This window comes from Mytilus californianus, unplaced genomic scaffold (genome assembly GCF_021869535.1).
Source record: "Mytilus californianus isolate M0D057914Y unplaced genomic scaffold, xbMytCali1.0.p SCAF_14, whole genome shotgun sequence".
Taxonomy (NCBI): domain Eukaryota; kingdom Metazoa; phylum Mollusca; class Bivalvia; order Mytilida; family Mytilidae; genus Mytilus; species Mytilus californianus.
The window spans coordinates 30,095,118-30,112,389 of NW_026262626.1; the positions used below are offsets into that span (position 1 = coordinate 30,095,118).

Here is a 17,272-nt window from a genome sequence, read left to right on the forward strand (position 1 = left end):
TGAGACAACAACCCAACGACAAAAATATTCTTTGCACATCTATGAATGTTTAAGAATTCTTGTGGAGGTCAAAAGCACATAACGTGTACTTATATATTGGTGACCTGGTACATGTATGTACCTATTGATGCATTCCGTCCTAAACACAAATTGTGTGAATGGACCAAGCAGTTTATATGCTTATAAAAAAACTGATATTAAAATGAATTCCTGTATAACAAATTCCGGGAATGAGAGACTATTGTATTTAAACCAGATGATATATTAGTGGTAAAGGTTTAAACAGAAGCAGATGTCAAGGGGCAATACAAAAAGTACAAGGTCATGTAATACAGATAAAAAAAATGACAAATGAAAAGAAAATAACAGCCCATATAGCACTGCACCGAAACATAAACCCACAAAAGATCAGATAAAACTTGTCTACAATTTTAAATCTTTCTAATTTCAAACTCGAGTTTCACTACCCGATAGGAAAGAGTAAAGATAAGGATGTTGCAGTACTTCTGTGGTCTATGAAACAGAACATTAAAATTCTACAGTTCAGCAGAGCATTTTACTGTACTTATGATACACATTGTTTTTAATCAGAGTCTGTGATATTTGGTCTATAAAAAACTACAAATAATGACAGATTCATATTCAATATTTCATGACAGCAAAAATAGTGATTTCGACAACACTGTACATAATGTACGTTCATTTAGGAAATTCATGCAAAGGTTCCACAATTAATGTATTTGTAGGTCAATCAAAAATTAATCATTTAAATCCGTTTTCCACGAGACATAATTCTATTGGCTACATATTTTTTTTATATAAAAAAGTTGCTTTCTGATTTCTTTTTTTTGACATGTTAAATGACTATTTTTGTTCCTGATTGAATACTATAGTAGAATGTAGGACAGTAAGTCACAGGACAAAAAGTCACGGACAAAAAGTCAGGGACGAAAAGTCACAGGACAAAAAGTCAATTCAGTTTTGAGATTATTTTTCTCTGAACAAGAAAACACTAATTTTAAAAATAATTTTTTGATTTTTTATTGAACTATAATATATGAAGCAACTTTGTAATTAAAATTTATTCAATAAATATCAATGATGATCAAATAATTGTTATGATAACAAAATGTCAAAGTGGTTTGGCACTTAAATGGCTTCATGGTACCAAGAAATATATTATTTGCATGATTAAAATTTAATAATTTTTTATTTATCAAGGCTTATGAACAATTTCCTGAACTTAAAAATGAATAAATGTAAAAAAAGATATTATTTGAAGATCTTTCTCTTATATATTCAAACAATTGTCAATAAATTATTTGTGACTTTTTGTCCTATCCAATTTGTGACTATGTCCTGTGACTTTTTGTACTGTGACTTTCTGTCCGTTTACCCTATTCATAGACTATGTCCTGTGACTTTTTGTACTGTGACTTTCTGTCCGTTTACCCTATTCATAGTATAGCCCAGTGTTTCTGTTAAAATAAAGTTCTGGTCATGGTTAAAATAATGTCAGAATTTGTTTGGTTGTAAAAACAATTACCAAGTAATAATCCACATAGAACTTCACCTCCGGCAAAATTCAGGTGATCGAAGGGCAATAAATTGCGTAATCACACACCTGTGAATTCACAGTCACAACTCTAAGGAAATAATGACCGGAAAATCGGACACACATAATTTCACTGTGTAATTTAGAAGCAAACTTTAGCAAAGGAATGTTTCTTGTAATATCATGATCATTACCAGATTTTACTTTTTAAATTAAAAGAAATGCCGAAAAAAGAAAAAAATATTTTCTCAATCAAATACATTAAAAAAAATACAACTATTTCAAGTAGTTTTTCAGAAAAAGAATTTATTTGATCTGAAATAAGTTTTCCTATCACTTTTCTTGATTAGTTATCGAGGTTATTCATCCCTGACTTGTCTACATGTTGTAGAATAATTATCGACGAGAATCTCATTCCTGGCCGCGTTTTTTAACGGGATTTCATGGAGTTGCCAATCTCTGTGTATATATGTCTCTGGTATTACTGTCAAATTTAATGACCTAGTTAATAGGTAAAAGAAGGCTAAAATTTTCAGTTTTGACAAAATTCAGATAGATACCTATAATTTAGATATTTAAATTTGACAGCAATAAACCAAATTACCAAATAACCTGTTTTTTGTAAGAATAATATATAATAAAGATAGCTATAGATTTGGATGAAAATCCAAGTTGCTTTGAAATAATCTAAAGTGTACTATCTGAATATAGTCCAAATTGCAAATTCTAGCTTTTTTGACCTAGATTAATTTAATCCTTAAATTTGACAGCAATACACCAAACTACATAATGACCTATGATTCAGTAAGATCAATATATTACTAAGATAGCTGTATAGTTTGATGAATTTAATCCTAGTTGATTTGAAAAAGTTATAAAAAAAATTAAAGTGTACTATCTCTATTTTGTCTGAACTGCAAATCCTAGCTTTTTGGACCTAGATTAATTTAATTCTTAAATTTGACAGCAATACACCAAACTTCTTAACAACCTGGGATTCAGTAAGATTAATATATTACCAAGGTAGCTGTAAAGTTAGATGAAAATCTAAGTTGATTTGAAAAAGTTATAAAAAGAATTAAAGTGTACTATCTGAATATAGTCCAAACTGCAAATTCAACCTTTTTTTACCTAGATTAATTTAATTCTTAAATTTGACAGCAATACACCAAACTACATAATGACCTGTGATTCAGTAAGATCAATATATTACTAACATAGCTGCGTAGTTTGATAAAAATCCAAGTTGATTTGAAAAAGTTATAAAAAAAATTAAAGTGTACTATCTGAATTTTGTCCAAAATTGCAAATCCTAGCTTTTTTGACCTAGATTAAATTTGACAGCAATACACCAAACTACATAATGACATTTGATTCAGTAAGATCAATATATTACCAAGGTAGCTGTATAGTTTGATGAAAATCCAAGTTGATTTGAAAAGTTATAAAAAGATTTAAAGTGTACTATCTGAATATAGTCCGAACTGCAATTTCTAGCTTTTTTTACCTAGATTAATTTAATCCTTAAATTTGGCAGCAATACACCAAACTACATAATGACCTATGATTCAGTAAGATCAATATATTACTAAGATAGATCTATAGTTTGATGAATTTAATCCTAGTTGATTTGAAAAAGTTATAAAAAAAATTAAAGTTCACTATCTGAATATAGTCCGAACTGCAAATTCAATCTTTTTTGACCTAGATTAATTTAATTCTTAAATTTGACAGCAATACACAAAACTACATAATGACCTGTGATTCAGTAAGAATAATATATTACTAATATAGCTGCATAGTTTGATAAAATCCAAGTTGATTTGAAAAAGATATAAAAAAAATTAAAGTGTACTATCTGAATTTTGTCCAAAATTGCAAATCCTAGCTTTTTATACGACCGCAAAAAAATTTTTGTGGTCGTATATTGGTATGACGTTGGCGTCATCGTCGTCATCGTCGTCCGAAGACACATTAGTTTTCGCACTCTAACTTTAGTTTAAGTGAATGGATCTCAATGAAATTTTACCATAAGGTTCAATACCACAAAAGGATGGTGGGGATTGATTTTGGGGGTTATGGTACCAACAGTTAAGGAATTAGGGGCCAAAAAGGGGCCAAAAATAAGCATTTTTGTAACTTCCAGACATAACTTGTGTGTAAGTGTATGGATCTCTCTGACATTGTGCCACAAGGTTCCATATCACAAAGGGAATGCTGGGATTGATTTTGGGGGTAATTGCCTCAAAATTGTAGGAATTGGGGGCCAAAAAGGGGCAAAAAACAAGCATTTTTCTAGTTTCATGACAATAACTTGTGTGTAAGTCTATGGATCTCTCTGACATTGTATCACAAGGTTCCATATCACAAAGGGAATGCTGGGATTGATTTTGGGGGTAATTGCCTCCAAATTTTTAGAAATAGGGGCAAAAAAGGGGCAAAAAACAAGAATTTTTCTAGTTTCATGACAATAACTTGTGTGTAAGTGTATGGATCTTTATGAAATTGTACTACAAGGTTCCATATCACAAAGGGAAAGCTGGAATTGAGTTTGGGGGTAATTGCCCAAAAAGTTTAGTAATAAGGGGCCAAAAAGGGGCCAAAAATAAGCATTTTTCTAGTTTCCAGACAATAACTTGTGTTCAAGTGTATGGATCTCTCTGAAATTGTACTGTAAGGTACCATATCACAAAGGGAAGGCTGGGATTGATTTTGGGGGTAATTCCCTCAAAATTTTAGTAATTAGGGGCCATAAAAGGGCAAAAAAACAAGCATTTTTCTAGTTTCAGGACAATAACTTGTGTGTAAATGTATGGATCTTTATGAAATTGTACTGCAAGGTTCCATATCACAAAGGGAAAGCTGGGTTTGAGTTTGGGGGTAATTGCCCTAAACGTTTAGGAATTTGGGGCCAAAAAGGGGCCAAAAAACAAGCATTTTTCTAGGTTCCAGACAATAACTTGTGTTCAAGTGTATGGATCTCTCTGAAATTGTACTGCAAGGTACCATACCACAAAGGGAAGGCTGGGATTGAGTTTGGGGGTGATGAATCCTAAGGGGGTTCAAAAAATTTTCCATTTTAAATTGGTTATTTCTGATTTATATATAAAAGCAAATAATAATGATATGATATGAAAGTTCTTAGACCACTTTCATTCTGTGTAAGAAACCTATGCTGTGTCAAATATTTAATTACAATCCAAATTCAGTGCTGTATCAAGCTTGAATGTTGTCTCCATACTTGCCCCAACTGTTCAGGGTTCGACCTCTGCGGTCGTATCAAGCTGCGCCCCAGCGTAGCATTTTATTTTACCTAGATTAAATTTGACAGCAATACACCAAACTACATAATGACCTTTGTGACAGTAAGATCAATATATTACCAAGGTAGCTGTATAGTTTGATGAAAATCCAAGTTGATTTGAAAAAGTTATAAAAAGATTTAAAGTGTACTATCTGAATATAGTCAGAAATGCAAATTCAAGCTTTTTTTACCTAGATTAATTTAATCCTTAAATTTGACAGCAATACACCAAACTACATAATGACCTATGATTCAGTAAGAATAATATATTACTAAGATAGCTGTATAGTTTGATGAATTTAATCCTAGTTGATTTGAAAAAGTTATAAAAAAAATTAAAGTGTACTATCTGAATATAGTCCGAACTGCAAATTCAATCTTTTTTTACCTAGATTAATTTAATTCTTAAATTTGACAGCAATACACCAAACTACATGACCTATGATTCAGTAAGATCAATATATTACTAAGATAGCTGTATAGTTTGATGAAAATCCTAGTTGATTTGAAAAAGTTATAAAAAAAATTAAAGTGTACTATCTCTATTTTGTCCGAACTGTAATCCTAGCTTTTTTGACCTAGATTACTTCTTAACAACCTGGGATTCAGTAAGATTAATATATTACCAAGGTAGCTGTTTAGTTAGATGAAAATCCAAGTTGATTTGAAAAAGTTATAAAAAAAATAAAGATGCCTATCTGAATTTAATCGTTTTTTTTTACTTATTAATTAAATTCTTTCATTTCACAGCAATGAATCAATCTAACAAATAAACTGGAATTTTGTAAGATCTTTATTTAATTTAGTTAGATGGGCTGATCAATACCAGTGAAGACTAAATTTGAAGGTCCAGACTAGTCGAGACAGGTCGAGACTGGTTAAGACTGAGTCGAGACTAGTCAAGACAGGTCGAGACTGGTTGAGACAGGTCGAGACTGGTCGAGCTTTGGTCGAGACCATTTCAGACTATACCAAGTACTGAATCAGACTAATTAAGTAAAGTCGAGACCTAGTCGAGTACAATTAAGTACAGTTAAGTACTGTCGAGACAATGTCGAGACTAGTCGAGTAAAATGTGTGCTCGACTTTACTGGTCGAGCACAAAAACTGGTCTTTTCAGACTCTGAGCAGTTTGTAGTGACACTAACTCCAGTATTCCTGGATTGATTTCCTCCAAACTTTCCATTATTGTGAGGATTGATGAAAGGAACCTTCCTTGCGATTTTTTGAATTTTTTGTCACACAGTGTTCACCTGACCTTGACCCCATTTCTTGGATCGGTAATTAAGGTTTAGTTTTCGTTATCAATATAGAAATAAGGAAATGTGGTATGATTACCATTGAAACAACTTTCCACCTGATTTCAAATGAAGTGGATGTAAACAATTATAGGAAACAGTACGGCCTTCAACAATGAGAAAAACCCATACAGTAGACTCAGCTTTAAAAGGCCCTGACATGTATAATGTGAAACGGCCTAATTTATAACAAAAAAAATTATGAAAAACAAATATGACAGACATGAACCACTGAAAACCACTGAACTATAGGCTCCTGACTTGGGACAGGCACATAATGAATGTGGCTGGGTTAAACATAGTCTTCTGAGACTATCAGAATTCACCAGTTAGATGCACACATTTTGATTCTCAATAGCTTGTAATAGTAGGAATTTGTTTTTTTATTATTTTTTAGCTGTAAATAAAGCATATAAAACCTTAGAAAATGAAGAAGGTTATAAAAGATGTAAAGAAATAGTGGAAGAGGCCAAGACAAGAACAGAGGACATGGTTAGTATATTGATGATGTTGATATTACTTGACATGTTTGTACTTCAACAACTAAGGACTAAAAGTATATTATAGTGTTGGCCTTGGTATTTATCAAAGGAAAACTGTATTGCCCCATTGAGACCAAAAGGTAGAGGGTCAGACCATGATTGTATACTAGATAGTTAATAACTTTTTTATAAGATAACAAGTGGAACTGCATGATATTCAGAAAAATTGGAAAATTGTCTATTTCAATGATTTGACATAATTGCTTATATCCACATCATTTGAATTCTTGTGGATAGTTATCTCATTAGCAATCATACCACATTTTGTTTGTCTTGTTTTAAATGTGAATGAACATTGGAATGAAGTAATGCCTTGCTTTATGTAATTTGAAATCAACAAAAACAACACCTAATGCTAAAATGCATGACAATATTTCTGACAATTAAGGAATAAACAGCTGAATAGTTTTGAGTTATGATTCACTTTTCAATATCAAGTTTCTATATGGATTTGACAGATATTTTATTATACTTCTGCCAGTCAACCAATAAAATTTTCTATTATTGTTTTGACAAAATGTTGGTATGAGGCTGCACCCCCTTTTGTTTTGGCTCACCTGGCCCAAAGGCATCCATCTTCTGTTGATTTTTAAAGATCTTCTCTTCTTAATCTATTGAATCAATTTCAACCAAACTTGGTACTAAACCCCTAACTGAAGGGATTGTACTTGATTTTCATATGATGAAGACATAATCTTTCAATCAGTTTAATTGAGGTCTGGAGCTGGCATGTCAGTAACTGCTAGTAGTCCTTTGTTCATTTATGTATCATTGTCATTTTGCTTAGTTTCTTTTGTTACCTATTCTGACATTGGACTCGGACTTCTTTTAAACTGAGTTTTACTGTGCGTATTGCTATGTGTTTCTTTATTCTACATTGGCTAGAGGTATAGGGGGAGGGTTGAGATCTCACAAAACATGTTTAACCCGCCACATTTTTGCGCCTGTCCCAAGTCAGGAGCCTCTGGCCTTTGTTAGTCTTGTATGTTTTTTTAATTTTAGTTCATTTATATGTTTTGGAGTTTAGTGTGACATCCATTTTCACTGAGCTAGTACACAATGTTATTTAGGGGCAGTTGAGGACCACCTCCGGGTGCGGGATTTTCTCGCTGCATTGAAGACCCATTGGTGGCCCTCGGCTGTTGTCTGCTCTTTTGTCGGGTTGTTGTCTCTTTGACATATTCCCCATTTCCATTCTCAATTTTATTGGGGTGATCAATCCTTATGGTATTTAATATAAAGTTGGTGAGTTTTTTCTTGTCAGGGAGCATACATGGCTGACATGGCTAAAAAAAGGACAAGGGTCAAATGCATTGTCATATCTTAAAATCCTTAATAGGCAGAGAAAATATTATGAGAGCAAAAATTCTTAGAATGTCAAAATCTAATTACTCCCTGTTTGCACCAAAGTTATCAGATTACTCCTTAATTGATGATTTTGGGCTAATTTTCATGTTTTTGCCTATAAACTCAAAAACTATATAAAATGGGTAAAAACTGTAATACGATCAGAAATACAGGATATACATACAAAAAAAGCTGATATGAAGGAAACCATTGGATGAGACCTTATAAGAGTTGTTGCCCTGAAAAAATTGACTAATGTTTGGGGTAAAGATTGCATTCATTCAATCTAAACCCTTAAGTGGCTGGCCTGGTAGTTTTTAATCTTCCAGATTTTATCACTACTTTTGATATACACAAAACATTGAGCACAACATTCTATACATCCTACCTATTAACATTTCAAGAAATTTATCAATGAAATATATACTCAGATATTCAAGTTACAAAATGATGTATTTGTGTATAACTATACTTGTCTAGAAGTTATTGCCCGTAAATGAAAAGTTTTTAGTGTTTTTGCCTATGAGGTAAGTTCTTGAAAAACTTTAATAGATATATAGAAACTTTTAAAAGCCAAAAAAGGTCAGCAGGATATGATCCACAATATGTCAAGATGGCTGAAATTGTAGTCAACTCTTTATATGAATTAGTGCCCATTAATGATGACTTTAGCTTTTTGGGGAATACTTTGACATATAATAAAAAACTGTAATTTGCAAAAATGATCGCTTAAACAACATCTACAAATAGATGAACATAGCCCAAATTGTGGGATAACTCTTTTTTAGAGTTATTGCCCTTAAAAGACAATCTTTTTTCTACCGTACCCATTTTTTGTATTATGGGCAACAACTATTATATATAGAGAGAAGCTGTTCTCATTAAAAATTATCATAAAGACATGATCAACAGAACAGAGATTTGAGTCATGGATTATGTTCCAGTCTACAATGTTCGAGAGTGCAGTTGAAGATGCACATAGATCGAGGTGAGGGACACAGGCTATGAAGAGCCTCTAGTTTTGCCCACCTGGCACAAAGGGTCTTAGGTTCTGAAGAGTCTCTTGTTCATGTAAACTTTGAACAACTTTATCTCAGTTTATTTATGTCACACACTGATTTAAAACATTAACCATTTGTTTTTCAGAGATATATATCTATCTTTTAAAACATGGTAAAATTGTTATATTTCAGATGAAACAAAAAAGAAAACAATTAAAGAAAGAAGGAAAACCAATTATTATACCAGAAGATGATACAGAACAGGTTAGAGTTCAAACTGATTATTTCCAAACATAGAACTTAAATCAATGATAATTGCTTGCATTATAAGAGCAAAACTATTTATTGCTTATTAGGGCAAACTGTTTGCCATATAACGGTTTAACTTTAAATTGAAATACACTTGTGATCTGTATGAAGTTAATTTGTCTTCTTCTTTGTGCTCTTCATTAATGTGAATGCACAAAACAAATATATATTTAGCAAATTACACCCATATGGGTCAAGCAAAAAAAAAAAAAAATAACGCAATTTTAACAAAATATTCAAGAATTACAAGTTTAAACATATTAAAAACAGAAGCATAGTTATGTTGATGAAATTTTTGATGTTCATGGACCTCATTTTAGCAACTTTAAAGATTGCTTTATAAAGTCATCCACTACTGTCAAAAGTTCAGATTTGGGATTTAAATGTTCTAGCTTGAACTGTGGTTTAGTATCTGTAAAACCAGGTTTTATAGTATTGATTTATAAAAATAACTGATCTCTTAAAGTTAAGCTCAGTTCACACTCTAGAAAAAAATGATATTCATCATCAAGTTTATTACAAAATTTACAAAATGTATATTTTTATATCTTCCCATTTCAACTTCTAGGTTATGGTCACTTACCAGAAATTTAGATATTAACTTTCTGGTTTTAAAATTTGATTCTTTTATTGCGAACCAAATGATACTTTTCCACAAATTCACTTGAAGGTTACCTGTTGATTTAAACTTTTGCAAGATAATTTTTTTACTCAGGTAAATTAAACAATGAGTCATAGATTTCTCCTAGAAGAAATTTAAAGGTCCCAGTGAATAAACTACACAGAGAACAATAGCTATTGTATTTATTCAATGGGACAAAAGAACTTGCAAAAGTTTAAATCGACAGGTAACCTTCAAGTCAATCTGTGGAAAAGTATCTATTTTTTTTGTTGTTCATATTGTGTCATAATCATTGCATGACTACAAATCCTGATTGATTCCAATTTTACCATTTTACCATTTGGTTTAGGTAAATTTATATTTATATTTGATTATGTTTTTAATACTAGTAAATTGATGGATCATGTCATAGTTTAAGGTTGGTGGTTCTCTCCAGGCATTCTGGTTTCCTCCACCAAAAATCTGAATGCCACAAAATAGCACAACTATAAACACCAATCAATCAATCAATCAATCAATCAATCAATCATAGTTAATTGCTACTGTTACTCAGAAAAGAATTTATTCAGAAATATATGTTGTGGAAATGATTGTCATGTACCGTAGAAAGGCTTGTATAGTCCGCGGTTTTATTCTCCAAAATTGGACCTTCCAGACGGGGTGCGGACTATAGAGTACAACAAGCAAGAAATAAGAGAAAAAATTCAATTTCGCGGTCGAGGTGGTTTGTTTACGTTCCGCCATCTTTGTTATTTCTATTGTAGAGGGCGCTCTTATCATTTTTCAAACTAATAATTTTAACTCATCCATATTAATAAGTTATTTCTATTCAATATCAAATTAATACTGATAAATATAAAAACTTAACCTTTCATTACAAATTTCTCGTTTCTTTTCAATGCATTGGTTGAAATAAACTGGTATCTGCTCGATTGAAACGATACAAACATAGTGAAAAAGACAACCGTAAACCAGCTTAGAATTTGTAAACTACAAAACGAAATCGGTTATTGTTCGTTCCGTTTTGGTGTTTCATACTGACTTATATGGTTTGTATTAGCTTAAGACCCTTCAAACATTAATGTGATAGATATATTAAAGACTGTTTTACAAAAGGATGGAACTGTTTTACTTTCAAAGTCGTATTATAGTGATATCTGTTATGTACGGATTTCGACTCTCACCGGTTAATTTCTTCTTTTACACGTGCTTTTTAAACTTCCTGTTTAAACATACACAAGTTTCTAAATTGTTTTTTAAGTGAATTAAACTTATTTTAACAATCATGAAGCGTTCTAGAATCATTAACAAGCAGTTTCAGCTTCTGTTTGATGATGGAAAACAGGTTTTTCCAAGAAAATACTGTAAACGACCGCACAGGATTTGAAATTACCGGAGTTTCATTAGACCTTTTCTAACAGTTACAAAAAGTTTTTTTACCTAAAATTTCGTGGGGAGAAGGGGGTGCGGACTATGTACCACTGCGAACTATACAAGCCTTTCTACGGTAATTCCCTTGAACGATAATGGTTTAATAGCGTACCAATGCATAAACTAAGGCATGGTTGATGAAGCTTGTTATTTAACATAGCTTTCATTGTTCTGTAAGCTGAAAGATCTGACAAGAAATTCTAAACTCTAAAGGGACATTAGTAACATATAGTACCTTGTAGAGAAACTAAAACACTTTGGCAGGGAAAGCTAAACAACATTTTACATAAGACACATTGGAAAGTGAACAGAAAATTTCTTTTGAAATAAATATGCCTCTATCTTCATAAAGGTGTGTACATCCAAAACAATTTACATTTCTATTTGATAGAATTACAATTCTTTTGATGTTTATTCCATATACTGTTTAATGAAGGTTGTTTTCCATTTAATCAATTTTGAATTCTATTATGCCCATTACAGGGTGTCAGTTGAGATACTGAGAAACTCATATTTATCAAAAAGACTGCAGGCAAGCAAGATTTAAGGGATTGAATCAGGCCAATCTTGATAGTCTCTATCATGTCTATCTAAGCATGCTTATGGGAATATTCAGACTTCCTTGATTGATTAATTTGAATTTTTGTGCAACTGCAAATATATAAAGTAATATATTGGTTCAAGGTTTTAGTCTGTTTTGACATGATGACAGTAGATGTGATGTTGGATATAACATTTCTTTTTGGCGATTGTTGCGAAAGCGAGACATAGCGATCCTAGATTCCCTTGGCAGCGGTGTCATCATTTATGTTCAGTCTGTTGTCCAAATTTTTTTAGACACCAATAACTTTGTCAAACCTTCATGGAATTTTAGAAAATTTGGACAGAAGCTTGTTTATGATGGAAACAGTATCCAGAGCAAAATTTTAAAAATGTTTATTTCCATTTTTTTACGTATTTTACTGATAAATGGACTTAGTTTTTTAGCTCACCTGGCCCGAAGGGCCAAGTGAGCTTTTCTCATCACTTGGCGTCCGTTGTCCGTCGTCCGGCGTCGTCCGTCGTCGTCCGGTGTCGGCGTTAACTTTTTACATTTTGAACTTCTTCTAGAGAACCACTGAATGGAATGAAACCAAACATGGCATAAATGTTCCTTATGAGGTGCTGACCAAGTGTTGTTACTTTGTAGCCGATCCATCATCCAAGATGGCCGCCAGCGGGGGACTTAGTTTAACATAGGACCCTATGGGAAATGCATACAAATGACTTCTTTTAGAGAACCACTGAATGGAATGAAACCAAACATGGCATGAATGTTCCTTATGAGATGCTGACCATGTGCTGTTACTTTGTAGCCGATCCATCATCCAAGATGGCCTCCATCGGGGAACATAGTTTAACATAGGACCCTATGGGAAATACATACAAATGTCTTCTTTTAGAGAACCACTGAATGGAATTAAACCAAACATGGCATGAATGTTCCTTATGAGGTGCTGACCAAGTGTTGTTACTTTGTAGCCGATCAATCATCCAAGATGGCCGCCAGCGGGAGACTTAGTTTAACATAGGACCCTATGGGAAATACATAAAAATGTCTTCTTTTAGAGAACCACTGAATGGAATGGAACCAAACATGGCATGAATGTTCCTTATGAGGTGCTGACCAAGTGTTGTTACTTTGCAGTCGGTCCATCATCCAAGATGGCCACCAGCGGGGGACTTAGTTTAACATAGGACCCTATGGGAAATACATACAAATGTCTTCTTTTAGAGAACCACTGAATGGAATGAAACCAAACATGGCATGAATGTTCCTTATGAGGTGCTGACCAAGTGTTGTTATTTTGCAGTCGGTCCATCATCCAAGATGGCCAACAGCGGGGGACTTAGTTTAACATAGGACCTATGGGAAATACATACAAATGTCTTCTTTTAGAGAACCACTGAATGGAATGAAACCAAACATGGCATGAATGTTCCTTATGAGGTTCTGACCAAGTGTTGTTACTTTGTAGTCGATTCATCATCCAAGATGGCCGCCAGCGGGGGACTTAGTTTAACATAGGACCCTATGGGAAATACATACAAATGTCTTCTTTTAGAGAACCACTGAATGGAATGGAACCAAACATGGCATGAATGTTCCTTATGAGATGCTGACCAAGTGTTGTTACTTTGCAGTCGGTCCATCATCCAAGATGGCCACCAGCGGGGGACTTAGTTTAACATAGGACCTATGGGAAATACATACAAATGTCTTCTTTTAGAGAACCACTGAATGGAATGAAACCAAACATGGCATGAATGTTCCTTATGAGGTTCTGACCAAGTGTTGTTACTTTGTAGTCGATTCATCATCCAAGATGGCCGCCAGCGGGGGACTTAGTTTAACATAGGACCCTATTGGGAAAACATACAAATGACTTCTTTTAGAGAACCACTGAATGGAATGAAACCAAACATGGCATGAATGTTCCTTATGAGATGCTGACCAAGTGTTGTTACTTTGTAGCCGATCCATCATCCAAGATGGCCGCCAGCGGGGGACTTAGTTTAACATAGGACCCTATGGGAAATACATACAAATGTCTTCTTTTAGAGAACCACTGAGTGGAATGAAACCAAACATGGCATGAATGTTCCTTATGAAGTGCTGACCAAGTGTTGTTACTTTGCAGTCAATCATTATTTGGGTATCTGTTATGATTTTTATCTATCTTTACATGATTTCTAAAACCAAAGTAGAGTCAGGTGAGCGACACAGGCTCTTGAGAGCCTCTAGTTTGTCTTGCCTGCATAAAGCGAGACATAGTGATTGCTTTTCCGGCGACGGCTGCGTTGACAGTGTCAACAATTGTTAAGTTTTCTGCTTAAGTTAGTTTGATAGGAACTACTTGTGATAGATTATTGATATTTTGTATGAAGATTCATTACTATCAGTACAATATCAGTTTGACAACAATTTTGAGGCCCTGTCCCCTGACTATGGTCCAGTGACTTTGAATTAATTAGCAATTTTAAATGTTACCTTTTCTGCTTAAGTTAGATTGATAGGAACTACTTGTGATAGATCAATGATATTTTGTATGAAGTTGCATCACTATCAGTACATATCAGTTTGACGACAATTTTGAGGACCTGCCCCTAGGCCATGGTCCAATGACTTTGATTTAATTAGCCATTTTCAATGTTAAGTTTTCTGCTTAAGTTAGTTTGATAGGAATTACATGTGATAGATCAATGCTATATTGTATGAAGTTGCATTACTATCAGTAAGTATCAGTTTGACAACTATTTTGAGGCCCTGCCCCCTAGGCCATGGTCCAGTGACTTTGAATTAATAAACCATTTTAAATGTTAAGTTTTCTGCTTAAGTTAGGTTGATGAGAACTACTGGTGATAGATCAATGATATTTTGTGTGAAGTTGCACTGCTATCAGTACATATCAGTTTGACGACTATTTTGAGGCCCTGCCCCCTAGGACATGGTTCAGTGACTTTCAATTAATGAGCAATTTTCAATGATAAGTTTTCTGCTTTAGTTAGTTTAATATGAAATACTTGCGATAGATCAATGATATATTCTATAAAGTTGCATTACTATCAGTACATATCAGTTTGACGACTATTTTTAGGCCCTGCCCCCTAGGCCATGGTCCAGTGACTTTGAATTAATTAACAATTTTCAATGTTAAGTTTTATGATTAAGGTAGTTTGATAGGAACTACTTACAATAGACAATATTTTCTAAGTTACATTGCTGTCTGTACATCTCAGTTTGTCAACCATTTTGAGGCCCTACCCACTAGTTGGTCCAGCGACTTTGAATTGATTAGCAATGTTGCTGTCCATCAGATTGTCTTTTTCTGAATTTTATGCCAACAGGCGAGAAATATCTCTGTGTCAACAGTTTATTTACAGTTAACATTCAGATTTAGTCTGAGGTTAAAGTTTTCAGTCATCAAAAACTTTGTCAAACCTTCATGTAATTCTAGGCAATCTGGACAGAAGCTTAGTTATGACAAAAATACAGTATTCAGAGCAAATTTTGAAAATATTTATTTTCATTTTTCTGTATTTAACTAATAAATGGACTTAATTTTTTTTAAATTTAACAAATAGATACAGTCCGGGGTTTAAGTTTGTTACACATCAATTGCTTAATCAAACCTTCATAGAACTTTATAAAACTTTGGCAGAAGCTTTTTTATGATTAAGAGATTATGTCTCAATCAAAGTTTTGAAAATATGTTTTTTTCATTTTCAGTATAGATGGAGTTTTTACAGTAACGGTAACATTTACAGACAGGCTGGCATTAAACTTTTTTGACATGATAAATTTTTAAATCTTCATGGATTGTTATGAAACTTGGACAGAAGCTAATGTTCAAGACCATGAAATAGCATCTTAAAAAAAGTTTGATTTTTTTTAAAATTCTGTATTTTACTGATAAATGGACTCACTTTTTAAGTCAACATTACACTTTTACACTGACAGCAGCAATCCCAGGCGAGACACAGGCTTCCGCAGAACCCCTTTTGTTTTACGATTTTTTTAAAGAATTTTTTAGCTCACCTGGCCCAAAGGGCCAAGTGAGCTTTTCTCATCACTTGGCGTCCGTCGTCGTCCATCTGGTTAACTTTTACAATAATCTTCTCCTCTGAAACCACTGGGCCAAATTTAACCAAACTTGGCCACAATCATCATTAGGGTATCTAGTTTAAAAAATTTGTCCGATGACCCCGCCAACCAACCATGGCTAAAAATAGAACATAGGGGTAAAATGTAGATTTTTGCTTATATCTCTGAAACCAAAGCATTTAGAGTAAATCTGACATAGGGTAAAACTGATTATTAGGTCAAGATCTATCTGCTGTGAAATTTTCAGACAAATCTGACAACCTGTTGTTGGGTTGCTGCCCCTGAATTGGTAATTTTAAGGAAATTTTGCCGTTTTTGGTTATTATCTTGAATATTATTATAGATAGAGATAAACTGTAAACAGCAATAATGTTCAGCAAAGTAAGATCTACAAATAAGTCAACTTGACCAAAATGGTCAGTTGACCCCTTAAGGAGTAATTGCCCTTTATAGTCAATTTTTAACCATTTTTCGTAAATTTTTGTAATCTTTTACAAAAATCTTCTCCTCTGAAACTACTGAGACAAATTTAACCAAACTTGTCCATAATCATCATTAGGGTATTTAGTTTAAAAAATGTGTCTGATGACCCCGCCCGCGAACCAAGATGGCAGACATGGCTAAAAAATAGTACATAGGGTAAAATGCAGTTTTTGGCTCATATCTCTGAAACCAAAGCATTTAGAGCAAATCTGACAGGATAAAATTGTTCATTATGTCAAGTTCTATCTGCCCTGAAATTTTCAGACCAATCAGGCAACACTTTGTTGGGTTGCTGCCCCTGAATTGGTAATTTAAAGAACATTTTGCAGCTTTTGGTTATTATCTTGAATATTATTATAGATAAAGATAAACTGTAAACAGCAATAATGTACAGCAAAGTAAGATCTACAAATAAGTCAACATGACCAAAATTGTCAATTGACCCCTTAAGGAGTTATTGCCCTTTATAGTCAATTTTTTACAATTTTCATAAATTTTGTAAATTTTTGTAAATTTTAAAGTAACTACTGCGCCAAGTTCATTATAGATAGAGATAATTGTAAGCAGCAAGAATGTTCAGTAAAGTAAAATCTACAAACACATCACCAACACCAAAACACAATTTTGTCATGAATCCATCTGTGTCCTTGGTTTAATATGCACATAGACCAAGGTGAGCGACACAGGCTCTTTAGAGCCTCTAGTTTAAATTATGACTGCTTTGGATGATGCATT

The 17,272-nt window shown here is 33.3% G+C and overlaps 2 protein-coding genes across 2 annotated transcripts in view; both read left to right on the plus strand.

Annotated features, from left to right (window-relative positions):
• Positions 1-17,272, plus strand: part of LOC127724644 (uncharacterized) — a 336,855-nt gene that overhangs the window by 278,400 nt on the left and 41,183 nt on the right. The window contains exon 34 of the mRNA XM_052231669.1: positions 4,234-4,395. The gene's annotated coding sequence lies outside the window, so the exon portion shown is untranslated. The remainder of the gene's footprint in view (positions 1-4,233; positions 4,396-17,272) is intronic.
• LOC127724734 (dnaJ homolog subfamily C member 8-like) overlaps positions 1-17,272 on the plus strand; it is a 77,102-nt gene that overhangs the window by 28,843 nt on the left and 30,987 nt on the right. Inside the window, exons 5-6 of the mRNA XM_052231829.1 lie at positions 6,555-6,649; positions 9,240-9,311. Coding sequence (XP_052087789.1) covers positions 6,555-6,649; positions 9,240-9,311 — 167 coding nt within the window. The remainder of the gene's footprint in view (positions 1-6,554; positions 6,650-9,239; positions 9,312-17,272) is intronic.